Source organism: Condylura cristata, unplaced genomic scaffold (genome assembly GCF_000260355.1).
Source record: "Condylura cristata isolate star-nosed mole 26May11 unplaced genomic scaffold, ConCri1.0 scaffold00024, whole genome shotgun sequence".
NCBI lineage: Eukaryota > Metazoa > Chordata > Mammalia > Eulipotyphla > Talpidae > Condylura > Condylura cristata.
In genome coordinates this window covers 29,143,079-29,160,448 of record NW_004567125.1, presented here as the reverse complement: position 1 = coordinate 29,160,448, position 17,370 = coordinate 29,143,079, and the positions used below count along the sequence as shown (strand labels likewise).

Here is a 17,370-nt window from a genome sequence, read left to right as displayed (position 1 = left end):
CAATGTATGCCTTAAATATTGCTTCACCATATTGAATGTGGCTCAAAGGTTATTCCGGGTTAATTAAGATATATCTTTCCATGAAGAATTCTTGGTGAAATGCATTGGTAATCATTTGTTCAGTGATTAAGGTAAACGTCTTCAACACATGCTGAAATAATATAATATCCTTATTTGGAGAATAAACCCAGCTATAAACACACTATATATTAAAGTATACATTTCTGGAAGAGCTGCTATATAGTTAAATAATGAATGATGAATACAAAATGAAAAATTGTGGTTTCAGATTTTTCTGTTATAACATCATATAAATCACCTTAGTCATCAAGTATAGTTTGCTTTACTCATAGAATTAATACAACACAGTGATACTTTTAAACAAATAAAAGTTATTTGTGATATATGTCTTTTGAGTAAAATTAGTATAAATTGTCCATGGTGCCTCATTTGATAAACAGACCTTTGTGATGCATGTTGGAACAAATATGGTAAAGTAGGAAAAGAATATATTTCATCTAAAAGGGAGAAGAAATATTAAAGTGGGTTGAATATATTGAATAGAAGAGCTGAGATCAAAGAAATAGAAATTACAGGAAAGAAATTAAAGAGAAACATCTACTTTCACATACTGATCAAATAATCACAATTTCTACTCTGAGGATTTGACCTCATAATTAAGGGCACTTCAGACAATTAGTGTTTTTGTGGCTTCTTCTCAAAGAATGTTTTCAGGGCCCTCTTTATGTCTTTGTTCCTCAGACTGTAAATGAAGGGGTTCAACATGGGTGTGACCACAGTGTACATCACAGAGGCTATTGCACTCGAGTGTGAGCTGTGGGAAGAAGCAGTGCTAAAGTACACACCAAGAACTGTAGAGTAAAACAAAGAGACAACGGAGAGGTGAGACACACAAGTGGAAAATGCCTTATACTTTCCCTGAGTTGATGAGATCCCACGTATGGAAGAAACTATTTTAAAGTAAGAATAAAGGATCCCAGTGAGGGGACCACCACCAACCAGAACTGATAGAACATAAACCACCACGTTATCAAGAAAAGTGTCAGAACAGGCAAGTTGAATCATCTTATTGAGTTCACAGAAAAAGTGGGGGATTTCCAATGTGGCACAGAAGGACAGTCGCGACACCATTAAGCTTTGTAACAAGGAATCCAGGACACTGATGATCCAGGACACTAGCACCAAGAGTCCACACAGGCGGGGATGCATGATGACCATGTAGTGGAGGGGGTGGCAGATGGCCACGTAGCGGTCATAGGCCATCACAGTCAGGAGGAAGATGTCCAGTAATCCAAAGAGTATGAAAAAATACAACTGAGTGATGCATCCTTCATAGGTTATTGCTTTGCTCTGTGTCTGGATGTTGACCAGCATCTTGGGGATGGTGGTGGTGGTGAAGCAGATGTCCACAAAGGACAGGTTAGAGAGGAAGAAGTACATGGGGGTGTGGAGGTGAGGGTCTGAGATGACGGCTACAATGATAAGGAGGTTTCCCAACACAGTGATGACGTACATGGAGAGAAAAAGCCCAAATATGAGAAGTTGTAACTTCAGTTCTTTTGATAATCCCAGCAGGAGAAATTCTGAAATTTGGGTGTTATTCCCTAGTTCCATGTAGCAGAGGTGACTACCAGAAAACAGAAAATACCAGGGTAATGTCAGAAATGATCATCACAAGCATATTTGAAATGCTGTGATCTTTATTTTGCATTCAATAATCAATATCCATAATTTTAATTACCTGATCCCTTCAAGCCTGTTTGCCATCTGGAAACAGGAATTCCTGCCCCACTCCCAGTCTTTCCGCAGGTGGTCATGCATTCTACACTTTTAGTGAGAAAATCTGTGCTGCATTTAGGGAATATAAATTGAGTAATGACTGAATTTGAGGCAGAATGTACAGTGCTGAGGAACAAAAGTCCCTAAGATCCATTAATGGCAAAGTAATATAAGCAAATATAAAAATAAGATAAGTGAGGGCCCTCCCTGGTGGTGCAGCGGGTTAATGCACTGCAAAAAAGCTTAAGCCACTTCTGCACGAGTTGGATCCCCGCCTGCCCCCGAGGAGATCCACATGGCGTGGCAGACCTCTCCTGACCCACCCGCTACTCCCCTCAGCAGTGTACTTTGTCGATCTGCCTGTTCTGCTCCCCACTCTGTCCCTGGTGAATTCTCTCACCCTCCGCATCTCTGGCCTGCACCCCAGTTCTGTATGAATAAATAAATAAATCTTAAAAAAAAAATCAGATAAGTGATCTGATGTTGCCAGATGACAAACACACATCAATCATGTTTAAAGAGAGAGATGGAATGCTATATCTCGTGGGGTGTTTTATAGAATGACATACATTATAATGGAGACCTGTGGCAAGATCAGGTGGGATATATAAGTTTTCTCAGGAAATGTGTACTGAGGGTCTGAACATAATTCTGGACAGGGTATAGCCCTAGAAAGAGTGTTATGTTAAAAAGCCAAGGTTTCAGTGGAAGGTTCTGTGTTGAGGGGATGAACAAGAGGGAATAATGAACAATGATGTCAGAGTGTGGAGTGCCAAGGTGACTCCATGCTGCTGCTGAGACTTGAAGACATAGGAAGTACCTTTTTCACATGTTCCTTGTATTTATGTTGTTTTCTAGGAGTCTTGAGAGTAGAAAAGATCCTCTAGTTTCTATTGGCTGGTCACATCCTGACATGTGAATTAGGGACATGTTTTGTTGTATCTGGGTTAGATACCTCTACCTTCAGAAATACTCACGACTCATAAAATGTACATACACACAACATACACACAAACACATACTATGACCACCTAATCACTACACATCTCTTCTTTACCCGGCTGTAATAATTTGGAATTAAATGACATAAGTCATTGTCATACATTTTTCTTAAAGAATAGAGAAATAATCTCAAATTCCATTTGGCAAGCATCCCAGGGACATGGAAACAGTCCATCAGGCTGGTATTCCAGTGACAATTTTGTAACATGTAATTAAAGAAACAAAAAGTGTTTCAAGAAAGGGAGAAGGGAAAGATGTGGACATGAGTGGGAATAATGATATAAACTCAGGTGACCCCTCTGAAGTTGTAATGAGAAAACTTCCTTGGTTCTGGCAGCATTGCAACCCCAGTTAAATTCTCTTGATGCTGGGATAGCTAATAACACAGCTGCAGTAATAATACAGCTGCAGGTACCTGATCCACATGAGGAAGGATGATATCTCACTATGTGAAGACACCTGTTGATTGATAGCCCATGAGATAAAGGAGCAAAGGGAATAGACCAATTTTACAATTGAACACAGACACATAAAACAAACTTGAGGGTTTTAAAAGATGAGATGAAAAAAAGACCTATCTATAAATGACATTAACGCAAAACTTAGAGAATCAGAAAACCAAGGTTTGAATATCAGCTCTGTCACATGTTAGGTGTTTGTTCATGGAGAGCCAGACAAATCTATGTCAATGTCAATATCATCACTGGAGCAGTGGATAGGTGACCCCTCTCTCTGGGTGGTCAGTAGATCTAGTTAATATTTGTAGAAAGCTTCCTCTGTCATAGTTCTCCCTGGTTGTACATTAATGGTATCACTGGTGATGAGGTGATGTTTCCTTTGCCTCTCCAATGTTTTCACTGCTTCTCCACTCATGTGAAACTAAATAATTGTGCAGTAAAGCTCATTAGCATGTTTCTTACATTTTAAATGCAACTGTTTTTCATGTAAGTACAGACATACAGGATGATACTGTAACATATCTTAAGAGCTACTGTGGCAAAGTAATATTTACCTATTTTGGCATGAGATTTCTTTTTTTCTTTTTTAAAGATTATTATTTATGCATACAGAGCTGGGGTACTGGCCAGAGGAACAGGGGCAGTGAAAGAATTCACCAGACAGAGTGGGAGCAGAACAGGCATATAGATGAAGTACACTGCTGAGGGGAGCAGCGGGAGAGACAGGAAAGGTCTGCCAAGCCATGTGGTCAGCTCCGTGGGCCAGGAGTCAAACTTACGCTGAAGCAGCTGCAGCTAGCTTCACAGTGCTGCACTCCAACCCACTGCCACCAAGTGACATCCTAAGACACCTCTCTGTTTTCTAACATACTAAATACAGTAGTTCATCTACTTAGAAATAAACTTGACAGTTTCTTGGCTCTGTGCTAGGTGGTGGCACTGAAGTGACCTTTGGTAAGAGCTGCCATTTCCATTCTTTCTGAACCTTTCTGGAAGTATCTATTGAGCGTTCAAACTCACCTGGGTTCTCTGAGAGGAACGTCTCAGAGTAGATGTTTGAATTTCTCCATGGGTGGTTGATAATGGAGACTTAATCTCTGTTGCTAGTGAGGACAGTAGGAAGCCGTGAAGCACTGATCTCTGAGCTAAACCCAGGATTCCATAAGCAACAACCACACCCTGTTCATCTCAAATTGTTCAGGTTAAGGGACAGCAACAAGGAGATGTTTACAGCTCCCTGTGTCTACTCATTAGTTTCTGTTTCCATTGCTACCCCACTGATGAACACATAATTTCCCTATGGGACACTGGTATGAACACAAAGGAAATTATTTCTGTTGAGTCTATGTTCCTAAGAGACCAGATTAAAGTCCAAGAAATTCACTTTTTAGTGCTTCTTTCCATGAAACCACCTGTCTTCCAAAGGTTTAACCTCTTCCCGCCTTATCTTGAGCTAATATTTTCTCCAAATCCAAACTGATGACCTTATCTTGACTAGAACTCATGGTCTTTCAAAGTATTGACCGATGTTCAGGAACAGTTTTTGATCTCTCTGGAAAGGTGCTCTTTCTTTCTTTTATGAGAGAAAGAGCTCATCTTTGATAAAAACAAAACCAAAAACAAACCAATGGTACTCTGTCCCTAGGCTACATGATGCTTTTGACATATCAATAGAAAATTCATTTTAAAACCACTTATTATGCATGTTCTTTAATCCTCCCTTGAATCTGAATTATGTAGAGGGAGAGAGATAGGGGGACAAAGGAGGGCAGAGGTGAGAATGTAGGGCGGGAAGAGCCCAGTGGAGCATGGTGAAGGAATAGAGTGCTTTGGTGGTGGGAGAACAATGGTGACTACACATGAGTGGAGAAATCCTGTACTATTAAACTCTTGACAAGGATGTAAATCATTAGTAGTTTATAGGGAAAGAAAGTAGGGAAATAGTATTCTTTTTTATGCACCATGGGTACATCTTTGATTTTCTCATGGATTGCCTCATTTAATTTTTACCAAAGTGTATTCTCTGACGCCTGTTATATCATGAATTTCGTTGTACACTTGCAGAAGTAGGGCTCAGAGGGTGATGTGAACTGTAGAAAATTTTGAGTGGCTAAGGGATGAAATTTTACGGAACCCCATCAAGTTATTTCCAGTTCTCATGCTTTAGGTTAGTTGCTCTCAACCACTGTTTCAGGGGCAGTGGGCATCATCTCCAGAAAGTGTTGGTTGTAACAAGTTGGACTAAAGTGTTAATACCACATTATGACTCCATATTCTACAGTGTATGATGTCAGCACTAAACTTAGTTGTCCTTTTTCTCCACATCCTCACCAGGACTTGTTGCTGCTCTTTTGAAAATTGGCCACTCTCACTGCTGTAAGGTGGTATCTCAGTGTGGTTTAATTTGAATTTTCTTGAGGAGCTATTATGATGAGCATTTTTTTGTGTGTGCCTGTTGGCCATCTGAATGTCTTCTTTTGAGAATTGCCTATTTAACTCTTCTATCCAATTTTTTATTAGATTAGTTGTTCTTTCTCTTGAGTTGTTTGAGCTCTTTGTAGATATTTGATATCAGTCCCTTGTCAGATGTGTGGTGTGCAAATACTTTTCCCATTTAGTAGGGGGTCTCTTAACTTTGGTTACAACTTCTTTCATTGTGCAGAAGCTTTTTAGTACAATGCAGTCCCAATTGTTTATATTCTTATTTGTTTTTCTTGCTATTGGGAATGAAATCTGCAGAAGTATTTCTGAAGCTCATGTCATGGACTATTTCCCATGTTTTCTTCAATGTACTTTTTTGTTCAAGTCTTACATCCAAGTCCTTTATCCATTTTGAGTTAATTTTTTGTGTATGGTGGGAGATAGTGGTCAAATGCTTTCTCAGCATCAATTGATATAACCATGTATTTTTTTACTTTCCCTTTTGTTGATGTGAATTATATTGATTGATTTTCTTTTTTATTATTTCTTTTTTTACATCATTCTTCATTTTGTGCATTAAAAAAAAATCTCAGTTGTAATCCTTGTGGACTTCCCACCACCAGGTCACCTGTGTGCCATCACCATAGTCCTGTGCACTCTTCTCACCCCAATTTTGATCCCATTCCCCTTTCCACCCCCATAAAATGCCTATGATTTATAGTTGTCCATTGTCTTTGTTTATACTTTATTACATTTGCTTCCCCCTCAACCCACCCCCGATCCCTTATGCTCATGCTATGAGTGAAACCATCCAGTATTTTTTTTTTCTTTCTGGCTTATTTCACTAAACATGCTCCATCCATGTTGCTGCAAAAGGCATGCATTTATATTTTTTGATTTTTGAGTAATATCCTATTGTGTATTTGTACAGCATCTTTTTTAATCCAGTCATCTATTTTGGGGGATTTGGGTTGATTCCATGACTTCCCTATTGTAAATAGAGCAGTAGTAAACATGGGGGGGGGTGCAGGTGTCCTTTTGAATCTATGTTTTTGTGTTTTTTTGGGTATATACCTAGGAGTGGAATTGTTGGGTTATATGGAAGCGCATTTTTTAGCAGTTTGAGAAACCTCCAAACAGCTTTCTGTAGTGGTTGCACCAGTTTGCATTCCCATCAGTAGTGTTTATTAATTTTCTGATGTTGAATCATCATTGTGTTCCTGATATAAATCTAACTTGTCAAGGTGTATAATATTTTTTAAAGATTTATTTTTATTTATTTACACATACAAGAACTGGGGTGTAGGCCAGAAGTGTGGGAGGTGAGAAGATTCACCAGAGACAGAGTGAAGAGCAGAGCAGGCAGATAGACTGACATACATTGCTGAGGGGAGCAGTGGTCAAGGTAGGAGAGGTCTGCTGTGCCATGTAGATTGGCTCCCTGGCCCAGGGATAGAACTCATGCTACAGTGGCTGGCAATAGCTCTAACCCCTGCGCCACCAGGGAGTCCCCAGGTTATAATATTTTTAGTGCACTATTGGATTGGATTTGCTTAGTTTTTATTTAGGATATTTACATCTGTTTTTATTAGGGAAATTGACCTATAGTTTTCTTCTTTCTCTTTATTTGGTTTTGGTGTTAGTATGATGATGGCTCCATAAAATGTGTCTGGAAATATTCCTTCTTTCTTGATTTTTTTTAAAAGTCTGAGCAGGATAGATATTAGTTTGTCATTGAAAGATTGCTAGAACTTGTTTATGAAGTCATGTGGTCCTGGTTTTGGGAGAAATTTGATTACTGAGGAGTTACTTACAGTTCCTCATATCTGCTCCTTAGGCACATTTCCCTATTGTTTATGTAATCACTAAGTACATGATTTCCCTGCAAGGTCCCTATCTATACAGAAAAAAAAAAATATCCTAGTGGCTCTTTGATTCCCAGGAGATCAGGTGAAAGTGATGTGAATACAGACTTTATTACACCTTCTCCATGAAAATTCTTGACTTCCAGAGGTCTCAGCTCCCAGCACTTTATCTCACTCTTATGGTATACAGGTGAGTTGGAGGTGGGAATTTTATGGAGACTACACTTGAGAGGAGAAAGCAAACACTGTGCAAAAATAATGATGTAAAAATATAAATAAATAGATGAATAAACTGATTTGCACCACTGATTATGATAGGCATTATGCACATCAAACTAAAAAATAAAAAAAAGTAGGAGGTCAGAAATAAAATATACTAGCATGTTTAAGTCTACATCATAAGTGAGATCAGTGAAGGTATTTAAACAGAAAAGAATGACATCCACATGTGAAAAATGTGGTTTCTGATTTTTCCTCTACAGTGAAAACATATAAATGGATTTAGTTACCAAATATAGTTCTTTTTCTATATGTGGAACACATTCAGAATGATTTTTTCAGGAAAAATAATTAAAAATATTTTGGATGATATGATATATGTTACTTAAGAAGAAATGATTCTTAAGAGATACATATTTCCTCACTAAATAATAGGAATTACAAATTATTTCTGAAAAAAGTTTTGGAAAACTTTTGAAAATAACATAAGAGTAGACTGAGTGTGTATTAGAGTAGAAAGCATACTAATGTGATTTAAATATTGTATAGGAAATTTTATTGGCTAGAGGTCAATGAAATGGAAATTCCAGGATATAAATTGAAAGAATGAATTCAACTCCCCTGGTGTGATGACACAATAGCAATTTCTGGTTCTAAGACTCAGTCCTGTGTTTACAAGCACTTCTTCTGCCTCCAGAAAATTTTTGTAATATAGCAGCAACCCTAAAGATTTTTTTCAGTGCTCCCTTTATGTCTTTGTTCCTCAGACTGTAGATGAAGGGGTTCAGCATCGGTGTGACCACGGTGTACATCACCGAGGCGATTGCACTTGAGCGTGAACTGTGAGGAATAGCAGAGCTGAGATACACTCCAAAGCCAGAACCGTAAAACAGGGAGACGACTGAGAGGTGAGAGGCACAGGTGGAAAAGGCTTTGTGCTTCCCCCGAGCCGAAGAGATTCTACGTATGGAGGAAACTATTTTAGAGTAAGAGTAAAGGATCCCAACGAGGGGCCCTCCAGCCAGAAACACTGTTACAAAATACATCACCAAGTCACTAAGAAAAGTGTCAGAACAGGAACACTGCAGAACTTGGTTGATTTCACAGAAAAAATGGGCAATTTCCATGTTTGAACAGAAGGACAGTCGCAACACCATTAAACTTTGTAATAAGGGATTCAAGGCACCGATGCTCCAGGACATCAGGACCAGCAGCCCACAGAGCCGGGGGTTCATGATGACCGTGTAGTGCAGGGGATGGCAGATGGCCACGAAGCGGTCATAGGCCATCACGGTCAGGAGGAAGTCATCCAAACCTACAAAGAGAATGAAGAAATACATCTGGGCGATGCAGCCTTCAAAGGTTATGGCTTTGCTCTGAGTCTGGATGTTGACCAGCATCTTTGGGATGGTGGTTGAGGTGAAGCAGATGTCTACAAAGGACAGGTTGGAGACGAAGAAATACATGGGGGTGTGGAGGCGGGAGTCTGATCTGAAGGCCAGGATGATGAGCAGGTTCCCCAACACGGTGATGAGGTACATGGAGAGGAAAAGCCAAAAAATGAGGGGCTGCATTTCTGGTTCTTCTGATAACCCCAGAAGAATAAATTCTGAGCTGTGGGTCTCATTCCTTGGTTCCATGTGGGCCAGGTGATGGCTAGGAAAAAACAAGTAATGATTTATTTTTTATAAATGGGCATTACTCACTTAGTGAAACGCTATTATATATTTCTCTAGTCAAGAAATAAATACCAATAAGATTTTATGTAATATTTTCTTTTTTATTTTATGTCCTGTGTCTCTCTCCAGTGGATGAGATCATGTATTCTGCAGTCTCAGTGAATTATTGTTTCATACACATGGAGAATATGTGTGTATACTGGCCATCTTCCAGTCAAAGCGTATAGGATGCTGAGAAACACTAAGTAAACACAAGATCTGATGTGTCAGATGGTGACTGATGCTATGAAGAAAAAGAGGGCTGGTATAAGGAAAGACAAGGTGAAGGGGTTATTTTTTAATCTGGTGTTTAGGCAGAAGCTGGAACAAGGGCACATTTGGATAGAGACTCAGGAAGGTAGGCAGGAGATGCAAACTTACCCGAGTACATGCAGGGGGAACCACCTGGCAGAATTTTTGAGTGAGATACTTTTTGTCAGTTGAAGGCACAAAAGTAAGCCAATGCTTCAATGAATGGATAAGCAAGAGGGAGGTAGAGTCAGAGAATGTAGAGGAAGAGGGCTCCCGGCCGCTCCCTAGGCTTCAAGACCAGATTCCCTCTGCCATCTGCTGTTTCTTGCACTTATTAATATTTCCAAAGAATTCCATCGACAAAAAGGACTTCCTCTTCCCCAGTGAGTTTACACTCTTGTCTGTATACATTGGCAGAACTCTTGCATGAACTTGACTGGCCTCTAGCCTTGGATACTGAAAGACATGCAACAGCACATTTGCCTTGGGGGAACCCTCTCGAGGGCTGGGTCTGAGCTCCAAGAATGTGAGAAAATAGGTCATGCGAGCAAGCAGCCACGTGTGAGAAAGATTGCAAAAGACCCTATCAGGCGGTGTCCTGGTGGGTGTGAGGGCTCGGCCATCTGGGGCTGGACAGGGTGTTCCAAGAATTAGAACACCAGATATAGAGTTAGAATAAGTCAACATGCTATTGTTACTGCTTGGGGATGTGGGGTGTGTAAAGAGCACGCTGCAAAATAAAGGTCACGGCATGCTGGACATAGCAGTCATCCCTTTGTTTTATCCTTCACGGGCATGCCCCAGGTCCTGGACCCACTAGAGGTCCACATGTATATTAAGGTTTACAGTTTGGAGTATGTGTGTTCACCTTTGTCCCAGTAAAGAGAAATTTTTATAGAAATTAAGAACTTCTGGAATAAAGAATGTTAATAAGAGCGAAATTATGTTAAGAAGGATGGCTTCAGATAGCTAAAAAAAAGTAGACTGTATCTAAAACAAAAGTCAAAGAGAGAAAGACAAACATCATATGATTTCACTCATGTACGTAACTAGAGAAAACAAACTGATAAGTTAAAGTAAAAAAGTGAAAATTTAAATTGTAACTCCGATTAGTGGCTACCAGAAGGGAAAGGGGGAGTGAGTAAAGATTGGCACAAAAGTATAGTGAATTATAGACATATTTTTAGTCTTCAACTTAAGTTAGAACATTCACTTGTTTATTTTTAAAGACACATACCTGAAACTTGTACAGTGCTACAATGAAACGTTATTTCAATAAAAATTAATATTTCAATACCACCCACATAGTCACTGATTCAAGGTTAAATTGCCACATTATCATATGTAAAAGATATAGAAAGGGTTATTTCTTTTTCTATTTTTTTTTAAATTGAGGTAACACTGGTGTACAAGGTTGCTTGTATCTAGGGTGTTGCTCTCCTGTTCAGCTGTTGCTACTACACACCCAACACCGAACACTTAGCTTCCAGCATCATCCACTGTGCTCTGTTCCCACTTTGTTTTCTCCCCTCCCCCCATGATAGCCTCAGTTCCAAAGTTAGATTTCTATGGGCTTGTTACTGGTCTGGAGTTTCTTTGACTCTTTGTTTTGTTTCTCTATATTCCACATATAAGTGGGATTTGTCTGGTGCTTGCGTTTTTCTCTCTGATTTATAGAGCATAATTCCTTCCACTTATGTTGCAAATGCTGAGTTTATCTAAAAGAAGGGTTTTAAATAGTTGAGGAAACACTAGCTAAATTATCATTTAATTATAATCATGGTATTTATGATTTGTAGTGACCGCTCAACCATTTCTGTGAAAAGATAGAAAAAGACAATCAGACCTATTGTTACATTTCCCCTCCACAAAATATATAAACACTGACAATTCCCCCCCAAATACATAAATATGTCCACTGACAAACCACAAAGTTGTTGCAAACAACTCCAAATCTAGTATGAAAATGAATACAACCTGACCCCACTCTGAAATGTAAAGGTCTCACAAAGACAGTAACAATAGAGAAAACAAATGACTCACAACTATATTCAAACTTATAGTTATTTCAAAGTAAACTCCTTAGTACACCCCCTCTCAGATAATAAATAATGTCCCCCAACCCCCCACCCCAGGGCATACCCAGAGGAATAGAAGATACTGTACATCTGACCCATGAACTGAAGTTGCATGGTAGTATTTGCAAACAAGCAGTTACTGATCTTGATCGCAACATTGTAGGAAAATGATGGAATCTATAGCATCTTCAAAGTGGAAAAAGTGGATACCTTACAAGTTTCTACTCTATACTCCACTCCCTTTACTTTGGATATACTGTATTAAAAAATAATTAAGTTTATTTATTTTTGTAACATTGCTGATTTTGCACACTATTTGATGTCTCTCCTCGGAAGAGGTCCCTATACTATAGTTCTCCCACCACCGTAGTACCCGTGAACCATCAGGCTTCCCTTCCCTGTTTTCCCTCCCATCCCTTCTCCTCCTCTGATGTACCCCTGAGATCTATGGTCAGCTGGCAAATTTTGTCTTTTGCTGAACATATTCTATTTTTACTGGAAACATTAAAAATTTCCCAATCTTTTTCCATTTGATCAATTATTGATCTTTATGATTCCTAGATTTTATTCACTTGTTTCTCTAGAATCACAAATGAATAATTAATTAGGCAAGGGAGCAAACAAATGTTCTTGGCCCACATAGTCTCTGACCTTGTCATCCAGAGTCTACTGTATTGAACTCACCGTGGTGGGATTTCTGAGAGAAAGATCTCTGTGTGGAAGTCTGAATTTCTTATTGGATGTAGACTGAAGCTCTGTTCTAGTCCAGAGACTAAAGAGGAACAAAAATTGGTTGCCAAACTATACTTGGGACCCCTGAAAAACCAAACTAAAACCCAAATAAAAACTGTGCTCCGTTCATCCCAAGGTTAAACTTGAGAGACTGGACAAGAGATATTTACAGTCTCCCATCTGTGCTCCTTGGCACATTTCCCTTTTGCTCCCTCTGAGCACATGATTCCCTTTGGACACTGGCCTGCGTTGAAAGGAAAAAATTCTACTGATTGTTCTCAAGAGACCAAGTTAGAGTGAAATGAAAAGTTTTTTTTTTTTTTTTTTTTTTGTGGTCTGGTTTTACTTTTTTCCATGAAGTCTTTTTCATTCTAGAGGTCTAAATCTCTTAGCACATATTGCTTTGGGGAGAAGATCAGGGTGAGGCATGGGGTGACAGAAGTCACCAGAGATGGAGTTGAGGACAGAACAGATGGTTTTACTGAAATACACTGTTAAGGAAAGCAGTGGGGAGGGTGGGAGTCTGCATGAGGAGAACCTGAAGTTCTCTTTTCTATACTGTTTTCCCTGTTTTCTCCTAGAGCCGCCAGTTTGCACTAGTTATCTGCTGTGAAGTCTGATCTCTGGTACTGGCTTTTGACACAGAAACATGTTTGGCCTCCTCTTCTGCATTCCTGGAGCTGAACTGGCTCTTCTGTGCTGGTGGTCAGTTTTCTGGCCTTGTCCCTGGGGCAGCCTTGTCTACTCCCTTATCAATCTATTCCAGCTTTCCTAACCTACCTTGTGGGTCAGGAGTGGGAGCTTAGTTTTTCCTTTTATTGTACCCCAACACTTATCTCAAATCTCTGGCAAAGATTTCTCCATGTTTAAGATTGAGGAATGTCTCTTGACTGGGTCTTTTGTACTTTCAAAGCTTTCAATTTTGATGAGGGCACAGCCTGTGATAACTCTACAATAAATTGCTTTCTACTTTTCAACAAGAAGGAAATTGTGACCTTGGTACCAAAGTCCTTGCTTGATGACACATCTGTCATAACAATTACAAATCTCATATCACAAATTAGAGATGTCATATATTCCTTTAATGCAACGTCTTCGTTATTTTAATGGCTACACCTATGTCAGCACAATAATCTGAGCTGACACCTCCAGGATTTTGTCTACTTTCCCTTCTATAAAAGTCCATTTTATGATGTAGGACTATTATGAACTCCTGTGTACACACCAGAAATGGAGCTTACAGAGGCTTAATGATCTATTAAGCTTATAATTTAATTAGGGATGAGACTTTCATTGATTCTATCAGTATACTTCCAGTTCTCAAACTTGTTGGTAGTAGTTACCAGTAAGAGATAAAGTTGTTCCTCTAGATATTTGGAAGGATGCTGCAATCCACAGAATAGCCTAACACAAATGCTATTTTGCACAAAATTGACAGTGAGAAGGTGAGAAAAACTTTTCTAGACTGATACTTCTGTAATTAGCGTATGAATCACCCAGGATTCTAGTGTAAATGCAGATTCTGCTTCAGCTGGGCTGGTACACAACAGTATGCATTTCTAACAATCTGCAGCGATGCTGGTGCTGAATCTCCTAATTTTGTACTCTCAGAGTGGCAAGGTTGTAGTCAAGTGTAGGCAGTTTTATATCTTCACTAAAAATCATGTCTGCATGTAACTTGAAGAAATACACTTTGAAAATTGGGTATATTTTACATTTCATTATTTGATAAAAGCACCCTTGACTTTTACCAAAACAGTACACTTCTGAAAAAGGCTTCATAGTGGGAGAACAGGGTATCCCAAAGATGTCCACAATCTGATACCCTATACCTTTAAATATTGCATTTTCTATAACAAGGAGTATTAAGGTATCAAATGGAATAGCATGTTGAGTCAGCTGACTCTAAGGGGGGTAGCCCCTGGTTATCCATGTTAGATTAACTATAGTTTCACAGCTGACTTACAGCTATGAAAGATTATGGCTGTCAGAACAATTTCCTGCATTATAGTCCCATTTGAAAGTAAAGATATTCTATGAAATCATTACATTTAAGGATAGCTACTTAATAATAGCTAATTGAATGTTATTCAAAGAGAAGTGAAGGAGAAATTTCTACTTCTAACTTCTGATGAAAGAATCTCAGTTTCTGGTTCTGAAGGGGTCCAACCTTAGATCAAGTCACTTCCTAAGCACCATTAAAGTTTTTCCTCTATAGCTCCCATCATAGCACATTTCTCAGCTCCCTCTTAAGTCTTTGTTCCACAGACTGTAGATGAAGGGGTTCAGTTTAGGGTTGACCACAGTGTACATCACCAAAGCTTTACACTTGAGTGTGAGCTGTCAATACCAGCAGAGGTAAAGTACATGCCTAGGACTGTACAATAAAGTAAGGAGACAACGGAGAGGTGAGAGGCACAGATGGAAAATGCTGCACATTTCCCTTTAGCTGTCAAGATTCTTTGTATGGAGGAAACTATCTTAGAGTAAGAGTAAAGGAGCCCCAGTGAGAGCCCCCAGCTAGCAGCACAGCTGCATGATATGTCATCACATCCTTAAGAAAGATTTCAGAACAAGCAAGATGGATCACTTGATAAAGCTCACCAAAACAGTGGGGACGGCCCTCCCTGGTGGCGCAGCGGGTTAAAGCACAGCACTGAGAAGCTAAAGCCACTTCCGCATGAGTTTGATTCCCGCCTGCCCGGGAGGTGACCACATGGCGTGGCAGACCTCTCCTGGCCTGCCCGCTGCTCCCCTCAGCAGTGTACTTCGTAGATCTGTCTTGTTTTGTTCCCCTCTCTGTCTCTGGTGAAGCCTCTCGACTCCCCTGAGCCTCTGGCCTGTACCCCAGTTCTGTATGCACAAATAAAATAAATCTTTAAAAAAAAAAACAAAAAACAGTGGGGACTGCCAAGTCTGTACAGGAGAGTTGCCACACCATTAAGCTTTGTAATGAGGAATGCAGGACACTCAGGATCCAGGCCACCAGGACCAGCGGTCCACAGATTTGGGGGTTCATGATGACTGTAGTGCAGGGGGTGGCAAATGGCTATGAAGCAGTCATAGTGTTACCTGTAGTTGAAACTGTAAACTGTTTGGGTGGTGCCCCTGGAGGGGTTTGCTGCTAAAAAATAGAACTCCCCAGGAATATGGTAAAAGTGGGGTGGAGCAATGGAAAAAGTATATAAGGGACTGAAAAAAAATGGGCCCAAAAGCTCTCTGTACGAAAGAGACAGAGACAGAGAGAGAGAAACAGTACTGAGCTTTGTAGCACAGGCCACATGGTGGAGGCTATCATGCATGGCCTTGTCTGAGCAGTTGTTTTGGAACGGTTTTGTTAGGCTTGGCAGAGAGACAGGGAGACCCGGGGAGTCAGGCATCTTACCTAAGTGTGGTCTGGAGAAGAAGGGAGACCCAGAGGCAGGTGTCTTGTCAAAATGTGAGCGTGTGGCTGTTTGTCGGGTCGTTTGAGTGCTACCGCTGTTGTCTTGAGTGCTGTTTGTTTGATGCTGTGTCGGGCATTTTGGCAGTCAAGGAGCATCTCCTGTTGCAAATTTTGCTGTGCCTGTGAATCGGATCCTGGTCTATACTTCAGCTGCTGTGTGTCCACAATGGCAGGAAGACTCCATATAACAGTGTTTGTGCAGGACTGGAAAGTGCTGGACACGACTTTCAGTAAAGCTAATGGCCATTATTGGCCTCAGTAACTCTTTTTTCCCCTGGTTTGTTAAATAAATCCCTTGGTTATTATTTTCTAAGCCTGAGCAGTCTTGCAATTGTGCGTGTGGGTGAAGAACCCAGACAGTAACCAGTAAACTACTTGGGCAGAGGGGCTTTGGTGCGTTTGGTGTTCCATGCTGCCCTGTATCAACAGGCCAACACTGACAGGAGGAGCTTATCCAGTAGGCCGAAGAATAACACAAAATTCATATGGGTGATACAACCTTCGTAAATTATGACTTTGCTGTGTGTCTGAATATTCTGCAACATCTTGGGGGTTGTGGTGGAGGTGAAACAGATGTCTATGAAGGACAGGTTAGTGAGGAAGAAGTGCATGGGCATGTGGCGGGCACAGATAGTCGCCAGGATGAGGAGCAGGTTTCCCAACACGGTGATGAGGTACAGGGAGAGGAAGAAGCAAAAAATGAGGGGCTACATTTCTGGCTCTTCTGATTTATTCCCAGAAGAATAAATCCTGAGCTGTGGGTCTCATTCCTTGGTTCTATGTGGGCCAGGTGATGCCTAGGAAAGAACAAGTAATGATTTATTTTTTGTAAATGGGCATTAGTCACTTAGAAGAAAAGCTATCATGTATTTTTATGGTCAAGAAATAAATATCAATATGGTTTTTGTGGAATATTTTCTTTTTTACTTTATCTCCTGTAACTTTCCAATTGAAAGTTCTGCAGTCTTAATGAGATATTGTTTCAAGCACATGAAGAATATGTGTGAGGTCTGGCCATCTTCTGGTCAAAGAGTATAGGATGTTGAGAAGTGAAAGACTCTGTAGCTCACTGATTTAGAAGCAATATCTAAGCAAACAGAGATCAAATGATGTGTCAGATGGTGACTGTTGCTATGAAGGAAAAGAGGGCTGGTGTAAGGAAAGAGAAGGTTAAAGGTTTATTTTTAGGCAGAAGCTGGAACAAGGGAACATTTGAGTAGAGACTTCAGGAAAGTAGGCGGGAGATGCAGACTTTTCTAGTGAATCGAGTACATGCAAAGGGAACCACCTGGTGGAATTCTTGAAGAAGCTACTGTTTGTGAGTTGAAGGCACAAAAGGAAGCCAGTGCTCAAGCGAATGGATAAGCAAGAGGGAAGTAT

The 17,370-nt window shown here is 40.1% G+C and overlaps 2 protein-coding genes and 1 pseudogene across 2 annotated transcripts; all 3 read right to left on the bottom strand.

Moving 5' to 3' along the window:
* Window positions 1-696: 696 nt before the first annotated feature.
* Window positions 697-1,635, bottom strand: LOC101630978 (olfactory receptor 7A10-like). Its single transcript, XM_004688161.1, has one exon. The coding sequence runs from the start codon at window positions 1,633-1,635 to the stop codon at window positions 697-699; it is 939 nt and encodes a 312-aa protein (XP_004688218.1).
* Window positions 1,636-8,418: 6,783 nt separating this feature from the next.
* On the bottom strand, window positions 8,419-9,405 carry LOC101630758 (olfactory receptor 7A17-like). Its single transcript, XM_004688160.1, has one exon. It carries the CDS (start codon window positions 9,403-9,405, stop codon window positions 8,419-8,421), a length of 987 nt encoding a protein of 328 aa, XP_004688217.1.
* A 5,378-nt stretch (window positions 9,406-14,783) lies between these two features.
* The window catches only part of LOC101630533, a 4,919-nt pseudogene continuing 2,332 nt past the window's right edge, over window positions 14,784-17,370 (bottom strand).